The following is a 24,200-nucleotide window of genomic DNA, read 5'->3' as shown; positions in this document are numbered from 1 at the left end:
TCTAAAGTAGATATCAGAAACTAAAAGGGGCATCATGACTACTCCGTTGGAACATTGCGACTCCCTCTCTGCTGGAACAAATGGTTGGTTCTTGATTGAGTTCCAATTTATTTGTGTTGCAGATCTCCACTTCGCCTGTTCTAGTATAAGCAAATGCCACGCATCATAGTTTCACCAGGCTGTTAATTTCATGAAAAGCAATTGAGAATTGAGATCGTGTATCAGATTTATTTCATCAAGGAACATTGTTGTAATTAATACAAAACACCTTTGAGCCACCTGAAGAAAAACACTATAGAGCACTGACCAACCATGCGGTTTTAAGATATGCTAGATCTATTGCTGCATGCTTTATTGGTCAGTAATTACAACTAGGATAATCGAGCCACATTGGCTGGCTGAGCTGGGACCAATGTTTTTCTCTGTTAAAGAGTCGGATACATCTATGCTTGAACACAAGAAGAAGCAGAAGGAAGAGAAGACTGCAATGGAGGAGGAGATGGAGAATCTCAGAAAAGAGCAAGCGGAAGCAGATAAGTTGAACGAGGAGAGGGAACGGGAGAAAAAGGCAAAACAACAGCAGCAAGTCATCATGGTAGGTGTGCGGAAGGGCCCAAGGACGTATCTCAGACCCAATAAATAAGGTTTGTGAATCGAGCTAAAATTTCTAGAGCTAGCGACTTGTGTTTTCTTTGAAACGTATCTGTTGTACCATAAGAATTACTAATCAGAATGAATATCAACACTCAGAGAGCCATATTTTTTATGAAGTTACCCCATATTACTTAAGCTTTGTTATATCACTGGCCATTACTATCCAAAGATTAAAGAGCATGTGTACATAAACTTGGTGAAAGAATGTATGCTGTATCCTTTATATTCTTTGATTCAAGAGGTTTTCATGTGCCATGAAATCTTTTTAGCTTATCAGCTGACATAGCAAGTTCTTGTTGGGCGGAAGATGCTCACATTTTGAAGGGGACAAGATACCGTAAAATAGCATTATTATGTCAGTCAAAATTACGTTTCAGATTTATTATGTCTTGATTTATCTGCTTGCTTCATATATTTTGCTCGTATCTTCGACCTGGACATTTTAACAAGGCATGCTATATTAACATTCTTGACCGATGAAACAATGTGCCTTCGGTTTGCTAAGTAGAAGATATAATGCATGAGTTATATGCGATCAATTATACATAATATGTCTTAAATTAAATATTACAAAAGAACCGATGACTAACGATATTACTTATATAGCCTTGCTCGTTAATGAGCGGTAATTATGGGTCAACGAGCACAAAAGGGGGTGTCTTTTCTTCGAACGACGTCTCTTTCCCATTCCAAGTTCTTTTCTTCGACCGATTTGTTTCACCTTCCAAGTACCTCCCAATCTTTTCCTTATAGAGATCCTTTCTGAGACTCTCATCCCACCCTTCGCTTTGAATCGAAGCGAGGAGCAATGCCTGGGTTAGGGCTGCCCCAAAGATCAGGCTTGCAGCACGAGAAGCAAGGTTTATTTGTGGGAATCGTTCGGCCCTCTGTATGTCGGATTCCGTAGCTATGGTTGCGACCGTCGAAGCCCGATTCAATTGTCTAGAGCTCATAATCAGGTGATCCTTGGCCGATGTGTTTCAAGGGTAAATGCTGGATCCAATTTTCGTATTTCATGTTTGTTTTTTTATTTAATATTTTTTTATATCGAAACTCTTGTAATTGTTGGTATTTTGGTTTCTTGATGTTGATTATTGCGCTGGTTCTGTTCATTTGGAAACGGTATTTTTCTTTATTCTTTATTCATTGCTCTTTTAAGTCTTTTTTTTGCGATAGTCAGCAGTCGATGTTTTATGAGGGAAAGATACATTGCATTGAGCTTGTAGAAATGGTTTCAGTTTGCAACCTTCAAGATCGATTTTATTTGATGGATTAAGACCCAAATCTTTGCTTTAATAGAGAGTCGCTTCAACATAAATGCATTGTTTAACTAGGATGGATGCTAATTTTTCAGTGTTAAAATTACATGCATAACACAACCGATCAAATCTTGGCTAGGCACTAACAAACTTTGCACACGAAACAGTATTCGTTATGCAATCGAAATTCAAAGCGAGAAAATTGAATAACACGCATAACACAAGCAATGAAGAGTCACGCCAAAACCACATGAAGAGGCGATCCCTGTATCAACACGATCGAAATATCCAAAGATGTATCTTCTAACAATAATGTGATTGAATCGTCCATGAAGCATTCTACCATGATAGCACAATTGATGCATCATACATTAATGATGCAATCAATCAGTCATGAACTAACATGTGATGACAACAATCAACCATCAAGCATCCTACGACACAATAATGAGATCGAATTGACAAAATGATCAAATCGGCCATGAAACTTCTTATGACAATGATATAATCGAATCGATCATAATAAAACATCTTATGATTATGAAAGTCTAATAAGAAAATAACTCTAAGTGGTGTAGCCAGCTTAGACATGAAGCATCATCTAATAAGCATTCAATGTAATTGGCTGACATCATCTATGACCTACGAGCGAGTGGTTGAAAATGAATATCAATGGATAGGCTAAAGAGTTTTTGGACGAGTCGGAGAGAGTAAGGTTATGACAAGGAGTCTGCTGGCAGTTGGCATCTGTTAACAGAATATGATAGTAAGATAAATGGGGATCGAACCACTTTTCACGGTTTTAGTATATTTTTCGTCCTCTTAATCTGCAATTGGAGGAGGGTAACCGTACCACCAGGTCTTCGGACCTTCTGCACCAGCCACCGTGGAATTAATAAGACGTCCCCAGCCACCGTAGAATTAATAAGACGTCACCAGCCATCGTGGAATTAATAAGACGTCGAGTGGGGATCATTTTCCAATGCTCCATGTGAATCGAAAGCGTCGATTCAGAGTCTGGTGACCGTCGGTGTCAATAAGATGATGGATGTTTGATCATTTTTACACACATCTAGTTAGTTGACTGTACTCAAAATTGCATTATTTATACGTGTAGATCACGTGATCAGGTCCAATTAATTGGATTCTTCTGTATTATCTGGGGACTGCGGCATAGTGGTCTAGTATATCCATAGTCGATGAGTCGAATGAATTATTATGGAGATAATAATACACTAAGCTAGAAGGAGTTCTGACAGGTATGACTCACGACCAGCTCGATATTGGACCTAGAGGGAGCATATATCTTATTAGATATCCAATAAGCCCATGAATTATTGGATCCTATGGATGAGATCTAATAAAAGCCAATTATAGATTATTAAATATATAGATCTACGAATTTAAAAAGGTTTGGGTAATTGGATGCAGATCCAATACTCAATAGGGGAGGATTCATTAGGGTTTGATAGGGACTTCTATTTAGTTTGGAGTTTTGAGGAGCGTCGCAATTTTGCCGTGTGAATCACTGCTGGAGAGGAGGGCGCTTGACCCTTTTCACCCTCTCGTAAAAATTTACAGAGGCATCGGGATATACAATCTATCTATTATATATGTAATTTTAAGTTTTACGAATTTTTGCGTATCAATCTTCGCACGACAACGAACAAACATACGGGGAATTAACGATTTTATTTTTTATTCTTTCGTTACGTATGTAATTTCACCCTAAAGATTTTTCAACAATGATATATTATTCGTACGATAGATTGATTTTAAAATATTTATTTTATGTTTCGGCGAACCTTCTGCCACAATCGATACAGAACCGACAAGACTCAAAAGAGATGAGTAAACTGCTGCCCTTATTTATAGGCTTAAAGGAAGGCCGGAAGCTACGCTCCGCGGTGTAGGCTACATTACTGTTGCAGCGGCTTATGATTGGAATAGGATCTTTGAGCGAGCAACGTCCGATTCTCAAGAAACGACGGACTGCTGCGAAGGCACCTACAAGAAGAAAGAGGCCTTAGATCGCCCCTGCAGAACCGCGCTCAATCAAAGAAGAAATCAAGAAAGAAGTAAGCATACGGGGCTAGTACTTTTTCTAAGCTTACGGGGCAGCGCTGCCATCTGCGTGCAGGCAGGTCGCCTGCAGCGGCGCCCGCAGGCACGGCGGCCACCTGCGCGCGGGCACTGCGCCCGCGCGCAAGGGCGTCGCCTGCCGGCGCTGGGCCTGCACGCGAGCCGCTAGCAGCGGCGCAGCGAGCCCTAGCGGGCGGCGCTGGCCAGCTGGTGCGGCGCCGCCCGTGGGCAGAGGCGCCGCGAGGCAGCGGCTCCTGCGGGTGCCGCGCCCGCGGTGGCGCCCACCTGCAGGGGCGGCGCCGCCCCCGCCCCCCGCCCCCCGGCCCCTGCAGTGGCCGCCGCCGGCAACACAGAAGGGGAGAGGGTTAGGGTTTTCTGGGCAAAAGACAGTTTTACCCTTCGAAATTTGAGAAATTTCGGTTCTATCCTTTGTCCAAATTACGAAAATACCCCTCAGACGAACTATCGTGATGCATGTAGATTTTGAGAGGGTTAAGTTTTTATGATATCATCTTTTGTTCTTGAGTGATTTTGAGGAAAAAAAAAACTTGGTTGGATTTGTTTGAAGGGGTCATTCATAAGAATATAGAATATTTCTCTTTACTCGTTTGAAAATTTATTTATTTTTTGATAATTTGTTGTTACATAACATTTATGGTTCTTTCTGCTTTCTAATTGAATGCTATTGTATCATAATTATATGCAGATAGTATCCGTTTCACATCACAAGTAGCGTGTGGAAGAACTATTATGGAGGTGAGCTTTAAATTAATATTCAGCTTTTATTAAACTGTTATTAATTATCCAGTCCATTTCTTTTCATGGTTTAACATACATTCTCCTATGATCTTGTGTTTTTTATCGGTATACTTCTGACTAGACAACTTCATTTGCATTTGCATGTGCACCATTTGATCAATGTAGGAAGTGAAAAAGGTTATCGATATAAACTCAACAACCACTATCTTGGAAAAATAGAGTTTGTTATCCTGCTAGACCGTGGATGTGGTCAGGAAGTGTGGAGGCTCTTGGGGCTGAATAAAGTAGAACAACATGATAATGTTGGTTTAAATGATACTATGTAAGATCAAAATTGTATGCAGCTTTTTCGAGAATATTCTTTTGGGGATCATGTGCATGTAGTTCTTTACTTGTATTGGGTTGCTTCTATAGAGTTTGTTTCAGTTGGTTTTTGTTTAGGAATAATGCATTTTTACTAAAACCAAAGCCGAGATTAGCGACATGTATGTGGTGGCTGGAAAGTGAGAACAGTATGTATGCTAAGATTGGGACTCGATGACGGAAGAAAGTATGAAGGAATTGCTTGTTGTCTGGTTGGTATGGTACAATGTCTTGCCATGCATTTCCTTTGCTGGTTCAGGCATATATCATGTCATACTAGAAATAAGTAGCAGGCCTAATCTATCTTCGTAGAAAAAAGTTGTTACCGTGCTCGCTGTTAAAACTAGGTATTTTTTTGGGTTTAGGGTGTGCATGTTAGCACCAAAATCTTATCATGCCGGCTTATATGAATTCTGTGCATATCAAAATGGGTAAATGCAAATTGTTAGTTTTTTATGTTCTTTTTGATGTGCGCTTAAGTAAGCATGGATGGCCATCCTAAATATTATACTTGCATAGTTCTGTTTAACCATGTTATATCAACTATATCTCTTGTGTAGAAATATAGCCTCAAGCCTTCAACCTTCTTAAGAATTATATAATGTTCTATTTTGCAAGTGATGAGCCACATCTAGTCGAGTTGGCAAGAATGCCTAATAAAGAGAGCCAAAAGCCACCTGCTCTCGGAGATCTCCTTTGGGGTCCACCTTAAAAGGTCAAAATTGTGCAAGGTTTACCGTAGAGCCGACATATCTTTGCGGGCCACAGTATCTGTAGCTGTGATGAGGCCACATTTAGTTCCATATTAGTTGAAGAGTTGGAGAGCCAATGCCTAGGACAAAGCTGAAGGCTGCTCCTCTCTCAAAGGTGCCTTTTGGGATCTACACCATTCGAGGCCCACCGTAAGCAAGTAATTCCTCGTGGGCTAGTAAGTCTGCAAAGACGATGGGTGGTCTATGATAGACCTTATTAACAAGATGCTGGTTGGGTTGAGTTTCTTTAAGTGCTTTTGTAGTGAAGATCAGTGATTGGGAGCATCATTTGTACCACTTTACTGTTCTTTTTCATTTTTCTGCACATATTTTATATCTCGTTATATTAGAAAAGCAGAAGAGAATGAGATGATTAGATATTACAAATTACTAAGTCTCTAGGACCAAAATTCCAAAGGTAACTCAGATAAATATCGTCTTTATCGTCATCACCATGTAACTAACATTTTCTAATCAAATTGTTGATTAATGATTATTTGATGTTAAAAATGAAATAAGCTTTGGTATATTGTGATGATCTGTTCTATTTTTAGTATATATTAACATGCACTATCTTAATATGTTCGAAAGGTCTCTTCGTCTAGAAGCTCTAGGAGCATTCATTCTCGCAGTTCAGATAATTACGAGAGGAGTGAGAAACAAAGGTATCGCAGTGTTGAATATGGCAGAAGAGATGAACACGGGAGATCCAGATATACTACGGATTATAGCAGGAAGAGGAGTCGGCACGAACAGACTTCAAACACTCCTTGTAAGTTTGATCTTTTGATTGAATGTGGTTTATTCAGTTGTCTACATGGTTTTTTTATTTGAGCTAATGAGACCTATAATTCCCAGCTAGGTCAGGCTGGGATGACGGGAGGTGGGAATGGGAAGATACTCCACGTCGAGGTTCTAGGGACAACTATTCTGTGTCTCACAGATATCGACCTTCACCCTCTCCAATGTTGGCAGGTGCCTCACCTGATGCATGGCTTGTGTCCCCGTGGCTGGGCGGTAATACACCTCGTCCTGCAGGCAAGTATGACAAAATAAGTCAGATTTTAGTTATTATATCATTTACTTGAAAATCTCTTTCTTTTACCTTTATTTGTACTATCACTAGAAGCTTTGATGATAAAAATGACCATTGGGACTACAGGTTCTCCATGGGATAGTGTAGCTCCCTCTCCAACACCAATACGTGCCACAGGCTCCTCAAAAAGATCTGATTCGCCTCAGAGTGGAAAACATCGGCTACATTTTACTGTTGCAGCTGATTCAGAGGTACCTGTATAGGGTTTCTATTTTCTATTTAATTCTAATAAGTACAGTGCTATATGGTTCCTGGCATTGTGTTCTCAGTTTTGCATGTGCCTGTATGATGGGTTTTTTTTCCTAGAATATATTAGCATCAAAAACAGAACTTTGGGAAATTAAGGTAGAGTTGCACATATTGATAAATGCCCAAAACATTTAAAGCTAGAAGTAGCACCTCAATCAAGCTTTTAATATTAATCCGGCCAATCATGATAAATGCTTCTTGTCTCTAGTTGCTTGTTTAACCATGGCCATTAAGCTCTAGACTATGATTAATATAAATGGAAGAGACTAACTTGAATTTTGACGAATGAGATGCCAGCTATTTCCTTGCATTAGTTTGCTCTGTATGCATATTTATCTCTGAATTCCAATTTGTATGTGGTTAGTTTTGTTATTTGATGATTGTATAACCTTATAGACCTGAGGGCAGTCTTATATTGACTGTGATGTCCAGATGAATGTCTTTTGTTCTTGTAGCTTGGTTCATGCACTATAAACAGTAGAGACTCTTATTCATGATGCAATTAACTACGTTTTGTGTCAATCTTTATTGTATGTAATTGTGCAGATTACATAATGTCTTACAAATTAGGAGCAGGACTAGGTTTTGTGTTGTAGGATAGTTGGATAATTGGATCAATATTGGCTGAGGGTGATCTGATTTATTCCGAGAAATTGGGTATTTAGATAAATTGACTGGGATCAGACATTTCCATTATTGGTTTATCCTAGCACATCCCAACCCATTAAGTCTTGGAATCTTGCCATTTGACCGAGAGAATGAGAGAATATAACTGAGACGAGGAAGAAGAGAGGGAAAAGGGAGGGGAGATTGTGAGGGAAGAGAGGGCACCTAGAAGAAGAAATTTTGCAGAGGAATACAAGACAAGAAAGAGGGAGGCAGACTTAGCGCAATAGAGGGAGGAGAAAGAGTGCCCCTCCCTTTTGGGCCCCAAAACTGGAAAGACTGACAGATTTAGGAATCTCACTTAAATTTTTGTATCTTGGATTATTGATTGGATTTTTGGATTTAGACCAGATTCAACATGCTGTTTATATTCCACAGAGAATGGATTAGACTCCAGTGTCTACATGTTACCTACTACTATCGTTATGATGATGACATAATTTAACTGGACCTGTTAACAACAGTGAGTATAATAGTAATTGTTGTATGTTATATTGCATTTTCTGAAGTTAAGCATTACAAAGTGCCAATTCACATTTAAAGAATTTAGTAGTAATTAATTGCTACAAAGATTTCAATCTTATTTTGATTTTAATTTATTTTTTATTTTTACATAGTATTGCTGGAATAATTTTTAACATATCTTTTAAATATTTTAAAATGATATAAAACTTTTAAATATTAATTTTTTATTTTTAGTTTTTGCAATATTGTTTCAACATTTTCAACATTTTCTATTTATATTATTTTCTTTATTAACTTGTTTAATAAAATTTATATTTGCAAAACATTTTCAGTTTTTAGGAAAACAAAACCCCTTCAGGATTTATCAGTAATTTAAAGGTAATGAATAATATAACACACGGCACTTTGTGTTTCTTTGGATATTATATTCATATATTAACTATAAATAAGATGCATCAGCTAATTTGTTATTTGTCATGCTGTATTTTCTTATGAAATATAGTAATTTAGAGTAACTTCATTACAAATTAATATATGATATGCAACATTATTTTTATGATGTCTTTGGTCTATTTTTTCTAATTCCTCTCATTTTCCTTATTTTATAAAATTTGAAATTTAGAGATTTTTTTGTTTCTCGATTCTGATTTCTCTTATATGACTGGTCCAACCAATGCTATGTTTTTGCAATTGACTGATCCACATACTGATTCTGATTTATGACCTATGTTTTGATATAAAGCTTCAGAATTATCTGGTAGAAAGAGTTGCATGCACTAGAAGAGCACATGCGATTTAGAGGAATGAATATGATTATTGCAAATGAGTAGCGCAAATACGTTATGAGGACTTTCTTCTGAAATAGGTCTTTAATATATAGGAATCTGTTATAAGTCTTTAGTTTTCTTAAAATCATCCAGTGGGTTCTCTTGCATCATTTTCTAGCTGTTTGCCAAATTGTCAATTTGGAAAGAACAGAATGGTGGTGTTATGCAACAAAAAGAACCATCTAAAGTAGATATCAGAAACTAAAAGGGGCATCATGACTACTCCGTTGGAACATTGCGACTCCCTCTCTGCTGGAACAAATGGTTGGTTCTTGATTGAGTTCCAATTTATTTGTGTTGCAGATCTCCACTTCGCCTGTTCTAGTATAAGCAAATGCCACGCATCATAGTTTCACCAGGTGGGTCTCACCAGGCTGTTAATTTCATGAAAAGCAATTGAGAATTGAGATCGTGTGTCAGATTTATTTCATCAAGGAACATTGTTGTAATTAATACAAAACACCTTTGAGCCACCTGAAGAAAAACACTATAGAGCACTGACCAACCATGCGGTTTTAAGATATGCTAGATCTATTGCTGCATGCTTTATTGGTCAGTAATTACAACTAGGATAATCCAGTGAGATATACATTTCCCTTTCAAAATTTTTCTTATTCGGTGGCTAGTTATGGCATGACATGAATGGTTTTTATGCAACAATGATACCTTGGAGATGAATCTGTACTATGAGGTTGGTGGAATAGATTCTTCGTATCCTGGTTAGGTGTTCGGATAAATATAGCTTGTGGGTGGATATGTATAATGGATTTTGTGGTTCTATTAGTTGCATACTGTCAACTTGTTGGCATGATGTTTTAACTTGCATTGTGCTGTTGCCATCCTGACAACATGCTGTTACAAGTCACATCCTTTGGTTCCGTTTAGGCACAAGAAAGGTTTTCCAATAAAAAGAAAATGGCTTACCATAAAAAACCTTTCGAGAAAAGAATTTTGAACAAATAACACCCCCATGGTTATTTTTCTTTTCATGACTCCTGTACAAGGCAACAAGCTTCAGACGATTAGCAACTAAGTTAAAGCTGTGCCTTGAGACGAACATTGTTACCATATTTTTATATAATTCTTTGTGAAAGGGACATGTCAACCAGCTTGGCATCGCAGATTTTAGCGTTAAATACTTGATTGTTGCATCGTCTAATAGGTTCAGCGATACCAAGTTGAAATCTGGTAATGTTGTTTGCTATGCATTTCACTGGCTCTGTTACTAATTCATGCCTAATTACTCCCAAGGGAATATTGTCCATTTTTGGTTGCCATATCATTATTTATTAAGTTAATGTAGCCTCATTTATACATGGTGAGAAAACCATACCATTTGTCTTCATTATTATGACCTTCTAGCTTCTGCTTCATTCTCCTATGTGCTTTGTTTTTAGTATTCTTTGATTCTTAGTTATTTTTTAATGAATTCAAAGGCTTATCTGCGCTTGTTTGTTCATTGGTTTATCTGCCATACCAGGAAAATGAAGCAGCTGAAAGCACCTTAACCACATTTAAGCCTTATGAGATCACAGAGGAAATGCGCCAAGAGATGGATTACAATGCTGACCGAGCATGGTAGGTGCTTGTTTATGAACCTTTCTTTTGACTGAAATCAAAGTGTTATAAACTTGTCTTGAAAATGTTACTCCGACATTCAATTTAATCAACTTGTCTTTTCTAAGATTTTTACTGAAAACAAGGATTGAGCACCTTTTATTTTCTATAATTTTGACGTATTGCTTCTTGTACATAATCCTTTGGGGCTTAATGAATGGTATGTCATGAAAGTATCAATTGCGCTCTAAGTCCCTTGATGTTTTTTTTGTAGGTACGACAGAGATGAACATAACACAATGTTTGATGGTGATAGCTCGTCATTGTTTGGTGGGGATGATGCTTCTTATAAAAAGAAAGAAGCATCACTGGCAAAGAAACTGGTATAATATATCATTGCCTCTTCCATTCCTGATACCGAAATAATGTAGTTTTAGCAATATAAGCTTCCATATTATTTTTGCTCTATAAATTTATATCTCTTCATGTTAGCTTGCAATTAGAAGCACAAATGATTTTTGTTGGAAGTACTTCAATGTGAGTTCAGCCAATTAGTTTTGGTAAAAGTGAGGCTAGTAGCACATACTCCTGGGTAGCATGGTGATACTTGCATTTTGGATCTTCAGTTAATACCACTAATGCAATTATAAATTTAGATTTAGTCTATGGATGAGGTTGGGTCCTAATTAATTGTGTCAAGTTATTTTTTTTCTGTCTTTCAGAATTTTCATTTTTAATTTATTAGTATTTGTTGTGAAAAGGGATTGAGACTATTTTAGTTATTTTAGGATTCTAACCTTGGTTTCTGGTGAAATATTTGAAGTGCAGCTTTTGGTATGTGTAACTAATTAATTGTTATCCAAAATAAGCATCAAACTTATACTTGATGGATGTAGCAATAATACATCATATCAGCCTTTGATATGACAGTATTAAAGATTATGGCTTGGGAGAAAGAAGAAAATAAGAAATACAAGCAGTCAATTGTAATCTTTATTGTCTTTCTGATCTATATCGAGATTTAATTTTTATTATACTACTTAGGAGAAATGTATGTTGTATCGAGTTATGAAATTAATATATAAGTTTTCCCTAAAGTATGACATGGTCATCCTTTTTCCCTGCTTATAAGATTCATCTTGTTTCTGATCTGGCCTTTTACCTTGTTCACATTCGCTCTGTTTTATACACCTCTTACATCTGTGCTTGCTTCACTCATAATAATTTGACTGAAGCTTTTTTGGATTTTGATATTACTGATATGAAGTGGAAGGTTCTAGAATGCTCCCCATGCAGTTTCATGTTTCTGATTTTGATATTGCGGTGGTCGTATGACCCATCTTGTACAAGACATGTACTCTCTCATGATGCAGGACATTAGTATTAGGCTTGATATGAACATGTTTTTTTGAACCAGCAGTAACCCTTCAGATTAAAAGAAAATTATTTATAAGAGCAGCTATGTTTTGTCTGCCACTATGTTGAGTAGCCGAGAAGAATATTTGAAATGGTAGGAGCAGCTTAAGGCTTTTGAAATGAATGTCTAGACAGAATAAATAAAATAGTGAATGGCACCTCTGGAAAGTTTGATATGTAGCCTGTTAAGTTATCATGTATGGAACATCATCTGAAATATATTGGATGTATTCAAGAGGTAAGGCTAGTTAATTAAATTTGTCTTTAGCGGTTGAAAAGCTTGGCTTATTAGATTCCTGACTTATCTAGACTTTGTTAACCCAAAGTCATTATCACCTGCTGGATCTTTATCCTTGATACAACTTGGAGATTGTACTAATATTATTGCAAGTCATAGTAGAAAAAATAAATTCATTTACATATACCACTTTTTTTCTTATATATGTGTAATGCTGCAGACTCGTAAGGATGGAACATTGATGACCCTTGCCCAAAGTAAGAAGTTATCACAATTGACTGCTGATAATGCTCAGTGGGAAGACCGACAGCTATTGAGATCGGGGGCTGTTAGAGGAACAGAGGTGCAGATTAACTTTGAGGATGAGGATGAGCGCAAAGTCATCCTTTTAGTTCATGGTATGGTGAAGTTAGATCTAATTGTTCTACAGTATTACTCTGTAATGTCTTTATCATTACCATTGATGCTATGTTCCTGTGAGTACCTCGGTGTCCTATTCTGTCATGAAGGAGGAATATGAAGTTGATAATGAACTCTTAGGATGATGTTTGTTGTTCATGCTATAGATTTTGGTTCACAAGTTCTAGTGAGGTGTCTACGGTAATCACATTATAATCAGATTCATATTAGTGCTTACAAAAGGATTTTGCATAAATTAAAGAAAAAATTCTTATATATCAAGTCCGATATTTTTCTATTATTGCACATTTTTCCTGTTCAACTTTGGTGATTATTTTGGCATAACAAACCTGAGGATTATGTACCAAGATTTGTTATCACATATCTTACCAAAAATTAAGATAATATTAGAATCCTAATCTAATTTAAAGATACCCAAATCTATAAAAAATGGAGGATTATTTACCAAGATTTGGTATTGCATATCATATAAAAAGTAAGGATAACATTAGAATCATAATATAACCTAAATATATCCAAATATGGTAAAAAATCATTTCTATACATTTTAATGAAAATAATTTTGTAATACCTAGAAAATAGAAAAAAATCATTTCTCAAATTTGACCAGAAAATATCTGTAAGATAAATAAATTTACAAAAAATAGGAAGATTAACCCTGACATATCTAGACTCAATGGAGACCTGACTAAGTGCAATTTGGCTTTGGGCTCAAATTGTTCTTCCTCATTTTTTATTACAATTTCACATTTTGTTAACATCTTCAGTTCTATTGTAAATTATGCGGATGTGCAATGCACTATACATTTTGTTACAGAAACCTAAGGTTGATGCTTCTTGTGCTAATTAATACTCGGAAAGAGTTGGGTTACAATTGTGAGAATTAACGTGCTAATGATTAACATTCACTATTTGTGTTTTAAGAATTTCAATTCCTTACTATGTTTCCAAAAGGATTTATGTTGTGAAATGTGCAATTTGTTTCTGTAATAAACGTAACTAGCTGTTTGAGAGCTTATGGAAGAGAAATGTCACTTGTTTCTAAGATATTTTGAATGTCATTTGCATTCTTTATAGTATACAATACCTATGCCAGAAGCAAGCTACCCTTTTGTTTAAGAAGTCTACTGGGAAGTCTTGTAAATATAAGCAGTTTCTTGAGAGATCCTGAAGGGCCATCATTGATAAAAAAGATAAAAGACTTGAATAATAGAAATTGTCCTGCGTTAGACTTATCTGATATTCCATCATCTATGATAAATATCCATGCGTCATGAAAAAATGCTGGTCTTTCAGAGAGATGTTGTTTGTTTCCACTGTTTTGAGTGAGTCAAATTTTATTTAAATACCATGTTTGTTTGGAGGAATCCTAACTTATCTTTGATGAAGTAAAAAAAAAAAAGAAAAAAAAACTCTTAGTGATGAATCCTCTAGACTGAAGTTCTATTTTTGCAAAAGGCTGCTTGTGCTTTTTGCTCACAACTTCCTCCGTGCACATACTGATATGTGTGTTAATTGACATGTTCTGGCAAAACATGGTTATACTGATATGTGTGTTGTTTGGTCCTAATGAATTGTATTACCAAGTGGCTGAAGTTACTGAGCACCTGTTCCAACTTTTTGCAGATACAAAGCCCCCTTTCCTGGATGGTAGGGTGGTATTCACAAAACAGGCTGAACCTGTAATGCCTATTAAAGATCCCACATCAGATATGGCCATAATTGCTCGTAAAGGTTCTGCTCTGGTTAGGGAAATTCATGAAAAGCAGAGTATGAATAAGTCACGCCAACGGTTTTGGGAGCTGGCAGGATCAAAACTTGGTGACATTCTAGGGGTCCAGAAGACAGCTGAGCAGGTTAGTATTTGTGATCTTAGCTGATTAATTTTCTTGTCCATCTCCTTTGAATAACTCAACTTTCTCTGCCTCAAATATCAGATTGATGCAGATACTGCAGTGGTAGGAGAAGAAGGCGAAGTGGATTTTAAAGAGGAAGCCAAGTTTGCAAGGCATATGAAAGAGAAAGGTGAAGCAGTAAGTGAGTTCGCCAAGTCGAAGTCCATTTCACAACAAAGGCAGTATCTTCCAATATATTCTGTTCGTGAGGAACTGTTGAAGGTCAATATCTATAAACGTATTGGTCAACATATTCACTTTGCACTCTGTAATGCATGCTTTGTTTGGTTCTCTTTAAACGTCATATCTTATTTTGTGTTTTCTGTTATATGTTGAATGAAATTAATGATTAAGGCTTTCCTAGGAAAACAAGTTAACACCAAAAGTTAACAACTCTCATCCCCCTCGCCACCTCTCACAACCATAGTCATCCATCCGAACCTAGATTGCTGCTCTTTGCTATCAGTATTCAAAGCAGCCATGCAAATGCTTTTCCCTCTCCTTACACTCTATTTGTCTTTTCTCATTCTGTTCCTGCGATAAACACGGACGGAGTGTGACCTACTAACTCAACACATGCTATCTCTATGATTCCTAACACACTTCTCATTTGATCTCTCTCTCTCTCTCTCTCTCTCTCTCTCCCCTCTGTCTTTTCTCCCTCTTCACTCAAACTACTACTCACCATTGCGTTGCACCGCTGAAGTTGAATACCGATTTCACATTCTTGCCCTTTCCCTGCCTCTTTTGTAATCCTTTCTCTGTCAGCTACTGACAACATTCGACTGCAATGGTGCTCAACAACCCTTTGTTTCTGTCACAAATTGTCTTTCCCTTCTCTGTTCTAGCTTCTCTCCCTTTTCTCTCACTTTCTTATTTTCCCTCACACCTTTCTCTCAGTTTCTCTCCCATTCTTCCTCTCGTTCTTTGTTTCTCATTAAAATGCTTAGCTTTATAATGGTACACATGAAATTAATTTTTTATTTTATACAAGGATACCAAAGGTATAAGTCCATTGACAAAATGGTACTGTACCGGTCCCGTAGATTACCAAAATCAATATCAGACCAGTTTTTAAAATATTTTCTAGCATTGTTGTTAGATGCATAGTTGATTTCTAGGACCACCAGTTATTTAAATGAGTGATTCCCAAATAACAATTCAACTACTCCCATATTACACATATCATGAATGAGGCTAAGATACCCTGCACTTGTAGCATGGCCCAGTATATTTGATATCCTTAGTAACTGTGCTATGTATTATTAAATTTGAGACATTACATGTTAGTTGTAACACCATTAAAAATTTTCCTCGTGTTGGCGATATCATTGTTGTTTTTGATATGTTCATGATTTCCTATGCAATTTTTTATCACTGTGCTTAATTCTTCTGCTTGCTCTACATTAGGTTGTTCGTGAAAATCAGGTAATAGTTGTAGTTGGAGAGACTGGTTCTGGGAAGACAACTCAATTGACACAGGTAACACCCACTTCCAATACTCTCTTTGATTTTATTCAACATATAAGCCGTTTATTGTTATGCTGATGATAAAGCTACCTGACAGTATCTTCATGAAGATGGATATACAAATGGTAGTATTATTGGTTGTACACAACCAAGACGTGTGGCTGCCATGAGTGTTGCTAAACGAGTCAGCGAGGAGATGGAAACAGAGTTGGGTGATAAAGTTGGTTATGCCATAAGATTTGAAGATGTCACTGGTCCAAATACTATAATAAAGGTTTTTTTTTTACCTTATTTGGAATTTCTTTACTTCATGTTCTTACTATTATTTTTATGCTTACTTCAAAGTCTAGAACTTCCGATGTTAATTTTTGTTCCATGGGCATCTTTAGTCCATTTTATTATGGTATTTGACATATTTAGTTCATTTTATTACAGTATTTGAAGTATTTAGATCATTTTATTATTGTCTTTGATATCTTTAGTTCCATGACAAAATTCACTCCTTGATTGCATTCCACTGTATATACAGTAGGTTTATTTCAAAATGTTAACTATTATGAATTGGTTTAGCAACTGCTATGGAATCTTATTAGGATTTCTCCTACTTAAGTTCTAGCTATATTCTTCTCTTGATTAATTCACTTATGCATTGGACTAATTGGCCTACTATTTAGGATCTTCTAGTAATTTCTGGTGATAAACTTAATTGTATCATTTATCTTAGATTGAAGTATACTCACCAGAATGTTATATTTTATTTGTGTAGTACATGACGGATGGGGTACTTCTGCGTGAAACATTGAAGGACTCTGATCTTGACAAATACCGGTATGCTTATTGTCCTTTTTTTTGTTTCTATTTTTGTTTTAAGAAGACTTATTTTCCACACTTTTTAGAATCGGTTGTTCTTATTCTATGATATGAAATTCCATAGAAAATTATCTTTAGCTTGCAGGATTATTTGTTTCTGCCATGATGTTTGGATATTCTTAAAATTTACTTCCTTTGTTCACGTCCATCAGATCAATAAGTAAATTGTCAAGTGCACTGGTAGAAGATGAAAAGAGGTTATGTCTATATGTGACAGTATTAAAAAGTCAAGGAGAACATAAAACTAACCTATTACCTGGTAAACTAAGACTCATTGCTGAGAATTATCTTTCACAACACTCTTCCATCACTGTTTAGTAAAGGACTTTTTCTTGTTATTTACTTTTAGGAGAAGTTGGAAATAGAACTATGCTTTTCCAAAGCATATTGGAGGAACATTTTAGAGTTTCTTACTTCTTTTTTATATGATCTTTCCTAATATTTAGCTTGAGGGGAAAAAGGATATTAGAAGTTAGAACTATGCTTTCTGACAGAAGATGTAGAGATGGGCGGGGTTTTGGAAGATGAGGTGCCATTCTTTTTCATAGAATATCTTTCCTAATATTTAGCTTGAGGGGATTAAAGATCTTAGATTTATGCTTTCTCGCAGCAGATTTAGAGATGGGTTTTTGATTAAATGTTGACTATTAAATTAGATCATTGGGTATCTACTTTTGGAAGATACGCAAATAACCTGTCGGAACATACAATCAACAAATGATAATTGTAGTTATAAATTCTTACTGTTGCATCCTTCACCATGTCACTCCCCTTTATATGCTGTACCGCTGTAATCTTATGCTCACAGTTGTTCCAGAAAGTCATTCTTTCTAACTGTGGAAATTCAAGTCATTTGATCTCTTGTTCAGCTACCTTCATCAAACAGATATCATCGAGGTTTCTTGTTCAGCTACCTTTTTTGTTTTTGCGGTGGTCACCTACTGGTCAACCAGGATTGCTTGTCCTTGTTCTCCATTGGATCATCCAGAGATTTACTTCGTGGTGGATTTTTTCTTTTTCCTGGACATACTAACTGCAAGCTTGGATGGATTAGTTCTTGGTGTTCTTTTCTATGTCTAAAGCTTATGCTATCAGATAGTTTTGTTTTCTCCTTTGCTGCATGGTAGATAGTGTAAATTGACCCATAAAGCTATTTCTATTCATGATCTCATTGTTTTTCTGCTCTTCCTGTCCGACGAATCGAAGAGGATAGAGTCTCGTTATGTACAAGGGCTTTGAGTTATGCATTGATTTAAACTAAGTGATGTTATGTTGTCTTAGCTTGAAAAACTTCACTGTTTGCTAATGTTGATATTGGCAATAAAACAAATATTGTTTCTAGTTACTATATACATAACAGACTTTAGGTAGTTATGATCTTCGAATTGTTAAGAGGGAAAGATTCTTTGAATGTCTTTTGCTTGTTTTCTCAAACTTAATTTTTATGCTTTGTTTTTTGAGGCACAAAATTGTTAGGAAATCACATAGAACTTTGCTTTCATAACATGAACTGTTTTTGAACTTTGTGTATCCTGAGAAATACTTCTTTTTCCCAGAGTAATTATCATGGATGAAGCACACGAGAGATCACTGAGTACCGATGTTTTATTTGGTATACTGAAGAAGGTAGTTGCTAGGCGACGCGACTTCAAGCTTATTGTAACGTCTGCGACGCTGAATGCTAAAAAATTTTCCGACTTCTTTGGAGGGTAAGATGAGTCAGCTTTGTAAGCTAATACCTTTACTGATGACCCATTTATTTACTCTCTGCACTCCTGGCCAACCTAACCTTTTTCTCTCTATGTTCCAGTGTTCCGACTTTTCAAATCCCTGGAAGGACATTCCATGTAAATATCCTGTACAGCAAAACACCGTGTGAAGACTATGTTGAAGCTGCTGTTAAGCAGGCGATGACTATTCACATTACAAGCGCTCCTGGTGACATTCTCATCTTTATGACAGGGCAGGATGAGATTGAAGCTGCCTGCTATGCTCTTGCTGAGCGTATGGAACAGCTCATCGCATCCACAAGCAAAGCAGTCCCAAAGCTCTTGATATTGCCTATCTATTCTCAGTTGCCAGCTGATCTGCAAGCAAAGATCTTCCAGAAAGCTGAAGATGGTGCTCGGAAATGCATTGTTGCAACCAACATTGCAGAGACATCCCTTACAGTAGATGGTATCTTTTATGTCATAGACACAGGATATGGTAAAATGAAGGTTTACAATCCTAGAATGGGCATGGATGCTCTACAAGTGTTTCCAGTTAGCCGAGCAGCAGCTGACCAACGGGCTGGGCGTGCTGGCAGAACTGGTCCTGGCACTTGCTATCGGTTATTTACAGAGTCTGCGTATCAAAATGAGCTGCTTCCTAACCCTGTTCCAGAGATCCAGAGAACAAATCTGGGCAATGTGGTTTTGCTGCTTAAATCCTTAAAGATTGAAAATCTTTTGGATTTTGACTTCATGGATCCGCCCCCGCAGGAAAATATTCTCAATTCAATGTACCAGCTGTGGGTGTTGGGCGCCTTGAACAATGTTGGAAGCCTCACTGAGATTGGGTGGAAGATGGTGGAATTTCCCTTGGATCCACCGCTTGCGAAAATGTTGTTGATGGGGGAGCAGCTAGAGTGCATAAATGAGGTTTTAACAATCGTGTCTATGCTTTCAGTGCCTTCAGTTTTCTTCCGACCAAAGGATCGGGCAGAGGAGAGCGATGCGGCAAGGGAAAAATTCTTTGTTCCAGAATCTGATCACTTGACACTTCTCAATGTATACCAACAATGGAAAGCAAACCAATACCGTGGGGACTGGTGCAATGACCACTTCTTGCATGTGAAGGGCCTTAGGAAGGCAAGGGAAGTCAGATCCCAGCTGTTAGACATACTCAAGTCCTTGAAGATTCCCCTGACTTCATGTGGGATGGAGTGGGATGTGGTCAGGAAAGCAATCTGTTCTGCTTATTTCCACAATGCTGCCAGATTGAAAGGTGTGGGTGAATATGTGAATTGCCGGAATGGAATGCCCTGCCACCTGCATCCCAGCAGTGCACTGTATGGGCTTGGATACACTCCAGATTACGTGGTTTACCATGAACTTGTACTGACCACAAAGGAGTATATGCAATGTGTGACTGCAGTCGAGCCACATTGGCTGGCTGAGCTGGGACCAATGTTTTTCTCTGTTAAAGAGTCGGATACATCTATGCTTGAACACAAGAAGAAGCAGAAGGAAGAGAAGACTGCAATGGAGGAGGAGATAGAGAATCTGAGAAAAGAGCAAGCGGAAGCAGATAAGTTGAACGAGGCGAGGGAACGGGAGAAAAAGGCAAAACAGCAGCAGCAAGTCATCATGGTAGGTGTGCGGAAGGGCCCAAGGACGTATCTCAGACCGAATAAATAAGAGGCCTGAGAATTACTCTCATTGCTGGTCTCTTGTTTTTGTCAGGCCCGCAACAGATTTCTCTTTGAGAGCAAGGTGCTGAAAGCCTCTGCTTTACCTCATCAGTCGAACCGGACTAGTTGTTGACCCTCGCCTCTAGCAATAATGGAAAGCGGGGGTCATCTCATTTACAGCTTTTCTTTTTCATTATCCTTATTTTATAAAATTTGAAATTTAGTGATTTTTTTGTTTCTCGATTCTGATTTCTCTTATATGACTGGTCCAACCAATGCTATGTTTTTGCAATTGACTGATCCACATACTGATTCTGATTTATGACCTATGTTTTGATATAAAGCTTCAGAATTATCTGGTAGAAAGAGTTGCATGCATTAGAAGAGCACATGCGATTTAGAGGAATGAATATGATTATTGCAAATGAGTAGCGCAAATACGTTATGAGGACTTTCTTCTGAAATAGGTCTTTAATATATAGGAATCTGTTATAAGTCTTTAGTTTTCTTAAAATCATCCAGTGGGTTCTCTTGCATCATTTTCTAGCTGTTTGCCAAATTGTCAATTTGGAAAGAACAGAATGGTGGTGTTATGCAACAAAAAGAACCATCTAAAGTAGATATCAGAAACTAAAAGGGGCATCATGACTACTCCGTTGGAACATTGCGACTCCCTCTCTGCTGGAACAAATGGTTGGTTCTTGATTGAGTTCCAATTTATTTGTGTTGCAGATCTCCACTTCGCCTGTTCTAGTATAAGCAAATGCCACGCATCATAGTTTCACCAGGCTGTTAATTTCATGAAAAGCAATTGAGAATTGAGATCGTGTATCAGATTTATTTCATCAAGGAACATTGTTGTAATTAATACAAAACACCTTTGAGCCACCTGAAGAAAAACACTATAGAGCACTGACCAACCATGCGGTTTTAAGATATGCTAGATCTATTGCTGCATGCTTTATTGGTCAGTAATTACAACTAGGATAATCGAGCCACATTGGCTGGCTGAGCTGGGACCAATGTTTTTCTCTGTTAAAGAGTCGGATACATCTATGCTTGAACACAAGAAGAAGCAGAAGGAAGAGAAGACTGCAATGGAGGAGGAGATGGAGAATCTGAGAAAAGAGCAAGCGGAAGCAGATAAGTTGAACGAGGAGAGGGAACGGGAGAAAAAGGCAAAACAGCAACAGCAAGTCATCATGGTAGGTGTGCGGAAGGGCCCAAGGACGTATCTCAGACCCAATAAATAAGGTTTGTGAATCGAGCTAAAATTTCTAGAGCTAGCGACTTGTGTTTTCTTTGAAACGTATCTGTTGTACCATAAGAATTACTAATCAGAATGAATATCAACACTCAGAGAGCCATATTTTTTATGAAGTTATCCCATATTACTTAAGCTTTGTTATATCACTGGCCATTACTATCCAAAGATTAAAGAGCATGTGTACATAAACTTAGTGAAAGAATGTATGCTGTATTCTTTATATTCTTTGATTCAAGAGGTTTTCATGTGCAATGAAATCTTTTTAGCTTATCAGCTGACATAGCACGTTCTTGTTGGGCGGAAGATGCTCACATTTTGAAGGGGACAAGATACCGTAAAATAGCATTATTATGTCAGTCAAAATTACGTTTCAGATTTATTATGTCTTGATTTATCTGCTTGCTTCATATATTTTGCTCGTATCTTCGACCTGGACATTTTAACAAGGCATGCTATATTAACATTCTTGACCGATGAAACAATGTGCCTTCGGTTTGCTAAGTAGAAGATATAATGCACGAGTTATATGCGATCAATTATACATAATATGTCTTAAATTAAATATTACAAAAGAACCGATGACTAACGATATTACTTATATAGCCTTGCTCGTTAATGAGCGGTAATTATGGGTCAACGAGCACAAAAGGGGGTGTCTTTTCTTCGAACGACGTCTCTTTCCCATTCCAAGTTCTTTTCTTCGACCGATTTGTTTCACCTTCCAAGTACCTCCCAATCTTTTCCTTATAGAGATCCTTTCTGAGACTCTCATCCCACCCTTCGCTTTGAATCGAAGCGAGGAGCAATGCCTGGGTTAGGGCTGCCCCAAAGATCAGGCTTGCAGCACGAGAAGCAAGGTTTATTTGTGGGAATCGTTCGGCCCTCTGTATGTCGGATTCCGTAGCTATGGTTGCGACCGTCGAAGCCCGATTCAATTGTCTAGAGCTCATAATCAGGTGATCCTTGGCCGATGTGTTTCAAGGGTAAATGCTGGATCCAATTTTCGTATTTCATGTTTGTTTTTTTATTTAATATTTTTTTATATCGAAACTCTTGTAATTGTTGGTATTTTGGTTTCTTGATGTTGATTATTGCGCTGGTTCTGTTCATTTGGAAACGGTATTTTTCTTTATTCTTTATTCATTGCTCTTTTAAGTCTTTTTTTTGCGATAGTCAGCAGTCGATGTTTTATGAGGGAAAGATACATTGCATTGAGCTTGTAGAAATGGTTTCAGTTTGCAACCTTCAAGATCGATTTTATTTGATGGATTAAGACCCAAATCTTTGCTTTAATAGAGAGTCGCTTCAACATAAATGCATTGTTTAACTAGGATGGATGCTAATTTTTCAGTGTTAAAATTACATGCATAACACAACCGATCAAATCTTGGCTAGGCACTAACAAACTTTGCACACGAAATAGTATTCGTTATGCAATCGAAATTCAAAGCGAGAAAATTGAATAACACGCATAACACAAGCAATAAAGAGTCACGCCAAAACCACATGAAGAGGCGATCCCTGTATCAACACGATCGAAATATCCAAAGATGTATCTTCTAACAATAATGTGATTGAATCGTCCATGAAGCATTCTACCATGATAGCACAATTGATGCATCATACATTAATGATGCAATCAATCAGTCATGAACTAACATGTGATGACAACAATCAACCATCAAGCATCCTACGACACAATAATGAGATCGAATTGACAAAATGATCAAATCGGCCATGAAACTTCTTATGACAATGATATAATCGAATCGATCATAATAAAACATCTTATGATTATGAAAGTCTAATAAGAAAATAACTCTAAGTGGTGTAGCCAGCTTAGACATGAAGCATCATCTAATAAGCATTCAATGTAATTGACTGACATCATCTATGACCTACGAGCGAGTGGTTGAAAATGAATATCAATGGATAGGCTAAAGAGTTTTTGGACGAGTCGGAGAGAGTAAGGTTATGACAAGGAGTCTGCTGGCAGTTGGCATCTGTTAACAGAATATGATAGTAAGATAAATGGGGATCGATCCACTTTTCACGGTTTTAGTATATTTTTCGTCCTCTTAATCTGCAATTGGAGGAGGGTAACCGTACCACCAGGTCTTCGGACCTTCTGCACCAGCCACCGTGGAATTAATAAGACGTCCCCAGCCACCGTAGAATTAATAAGACGTCACCAGCCATCGTGGAATTAATAAGACGTCGAGTGGGGATCATTTTCCAATGCTCCATGTGAATCGAAAGCGTCGATTCAGAGTCTGGTGACCGTCGGTGTCAATAAGATGATGGATGTTTGATCATTTTTACACACATCTAGTTAGTTGACTGTACTCAAAATTGCATTATTTATACGTGTAGATCACGTGATCAGGTCCAATTAATTGGATTCTTCTGTATTATCTGGGGACTGCGGCATAGTGGTCTAGTATATCCATAGTCGATGAGTCGAATGAATTATTATGGAGATAATAATACACTAAGCTAGA

General features: G+C 37.3%; 2 protein-coding genes across 2 annotated transcripts; both read left to right on the top strand.

Annotated features, from left to right (window-relative positions):
- The first annotated feature begins 412 nt into the window (after positions 1-412).
- On the top strand, positions 413-4,405 carry LOC135677931 (eukaryotic translation initiation factor 3 subunit A-like). The gene is made up of 2 exons (XM_065190337.1): positions 413-621; positions 4,054-4,405. Exons 1-2 carry the CDS (start codon positions 413-415, stop codon positions 4,403-4,405), a joined length of 561 nt encoding a protein of 186 aa, XP_065046409.1.
- Positions 3,788-20,736, top strand: LOC135675576 (pre-mRNA-splicing factor ATP-dependent RNA helicase DEAH7-like). The gene is made up of 15 exons (XM_065185858.1): positions 3,788-3,991; positions 4,702-4,751; positions 6,461-6,641; positions 6,728-6,907; positions 7,032-7,156; positions 10,653-10,750; positions 11,004-11,112; positions 12,604-12,781; positions 14,430-14,659; positions 14,741-14,920; positions 16,109-16,180; positions 16,266-16,442; positions 16,935-16,996; positions 18,595-18,747; positions 18,849-20,736. The coding sequence occupies exons 2-15, from the start codon at positions 4,746-4,748 to the stop codon at positions 20,437-20,439; spliced, it is 3,342 nt and encodes a 1,113-aa protein (XP_065041930.1). The 5' UTR covers positions 3,788-3,991; positions 4,702-4,745; the 3' UTR covers positions 20,440-20,736.
- The last annotated feature ends 3,464 nt before the right edge of the window (positions 20,737-24,200 follow it).

This window comes from Musa acuminata, chromosome BXJ1-6, assembly GCF_036884655.1.
Source record: "Musa acuminata AAA Group cultivar baxijiao chromosome BXJ1-6, Cavendish_Baxijiao_AAA, whole genome shotgun sequence".
Classification (NCBI taxonomy): Eukaryota; Viridiplantae; Streptophyta; class Magnoliopsida; order Zingiberales; family Musaceae; genus Musa; species Musa acuminata.
Note: the sequence above shows the minus strand (reverse complement) of the source record. Positions and strands in the feature narration are given on the sequence as shown.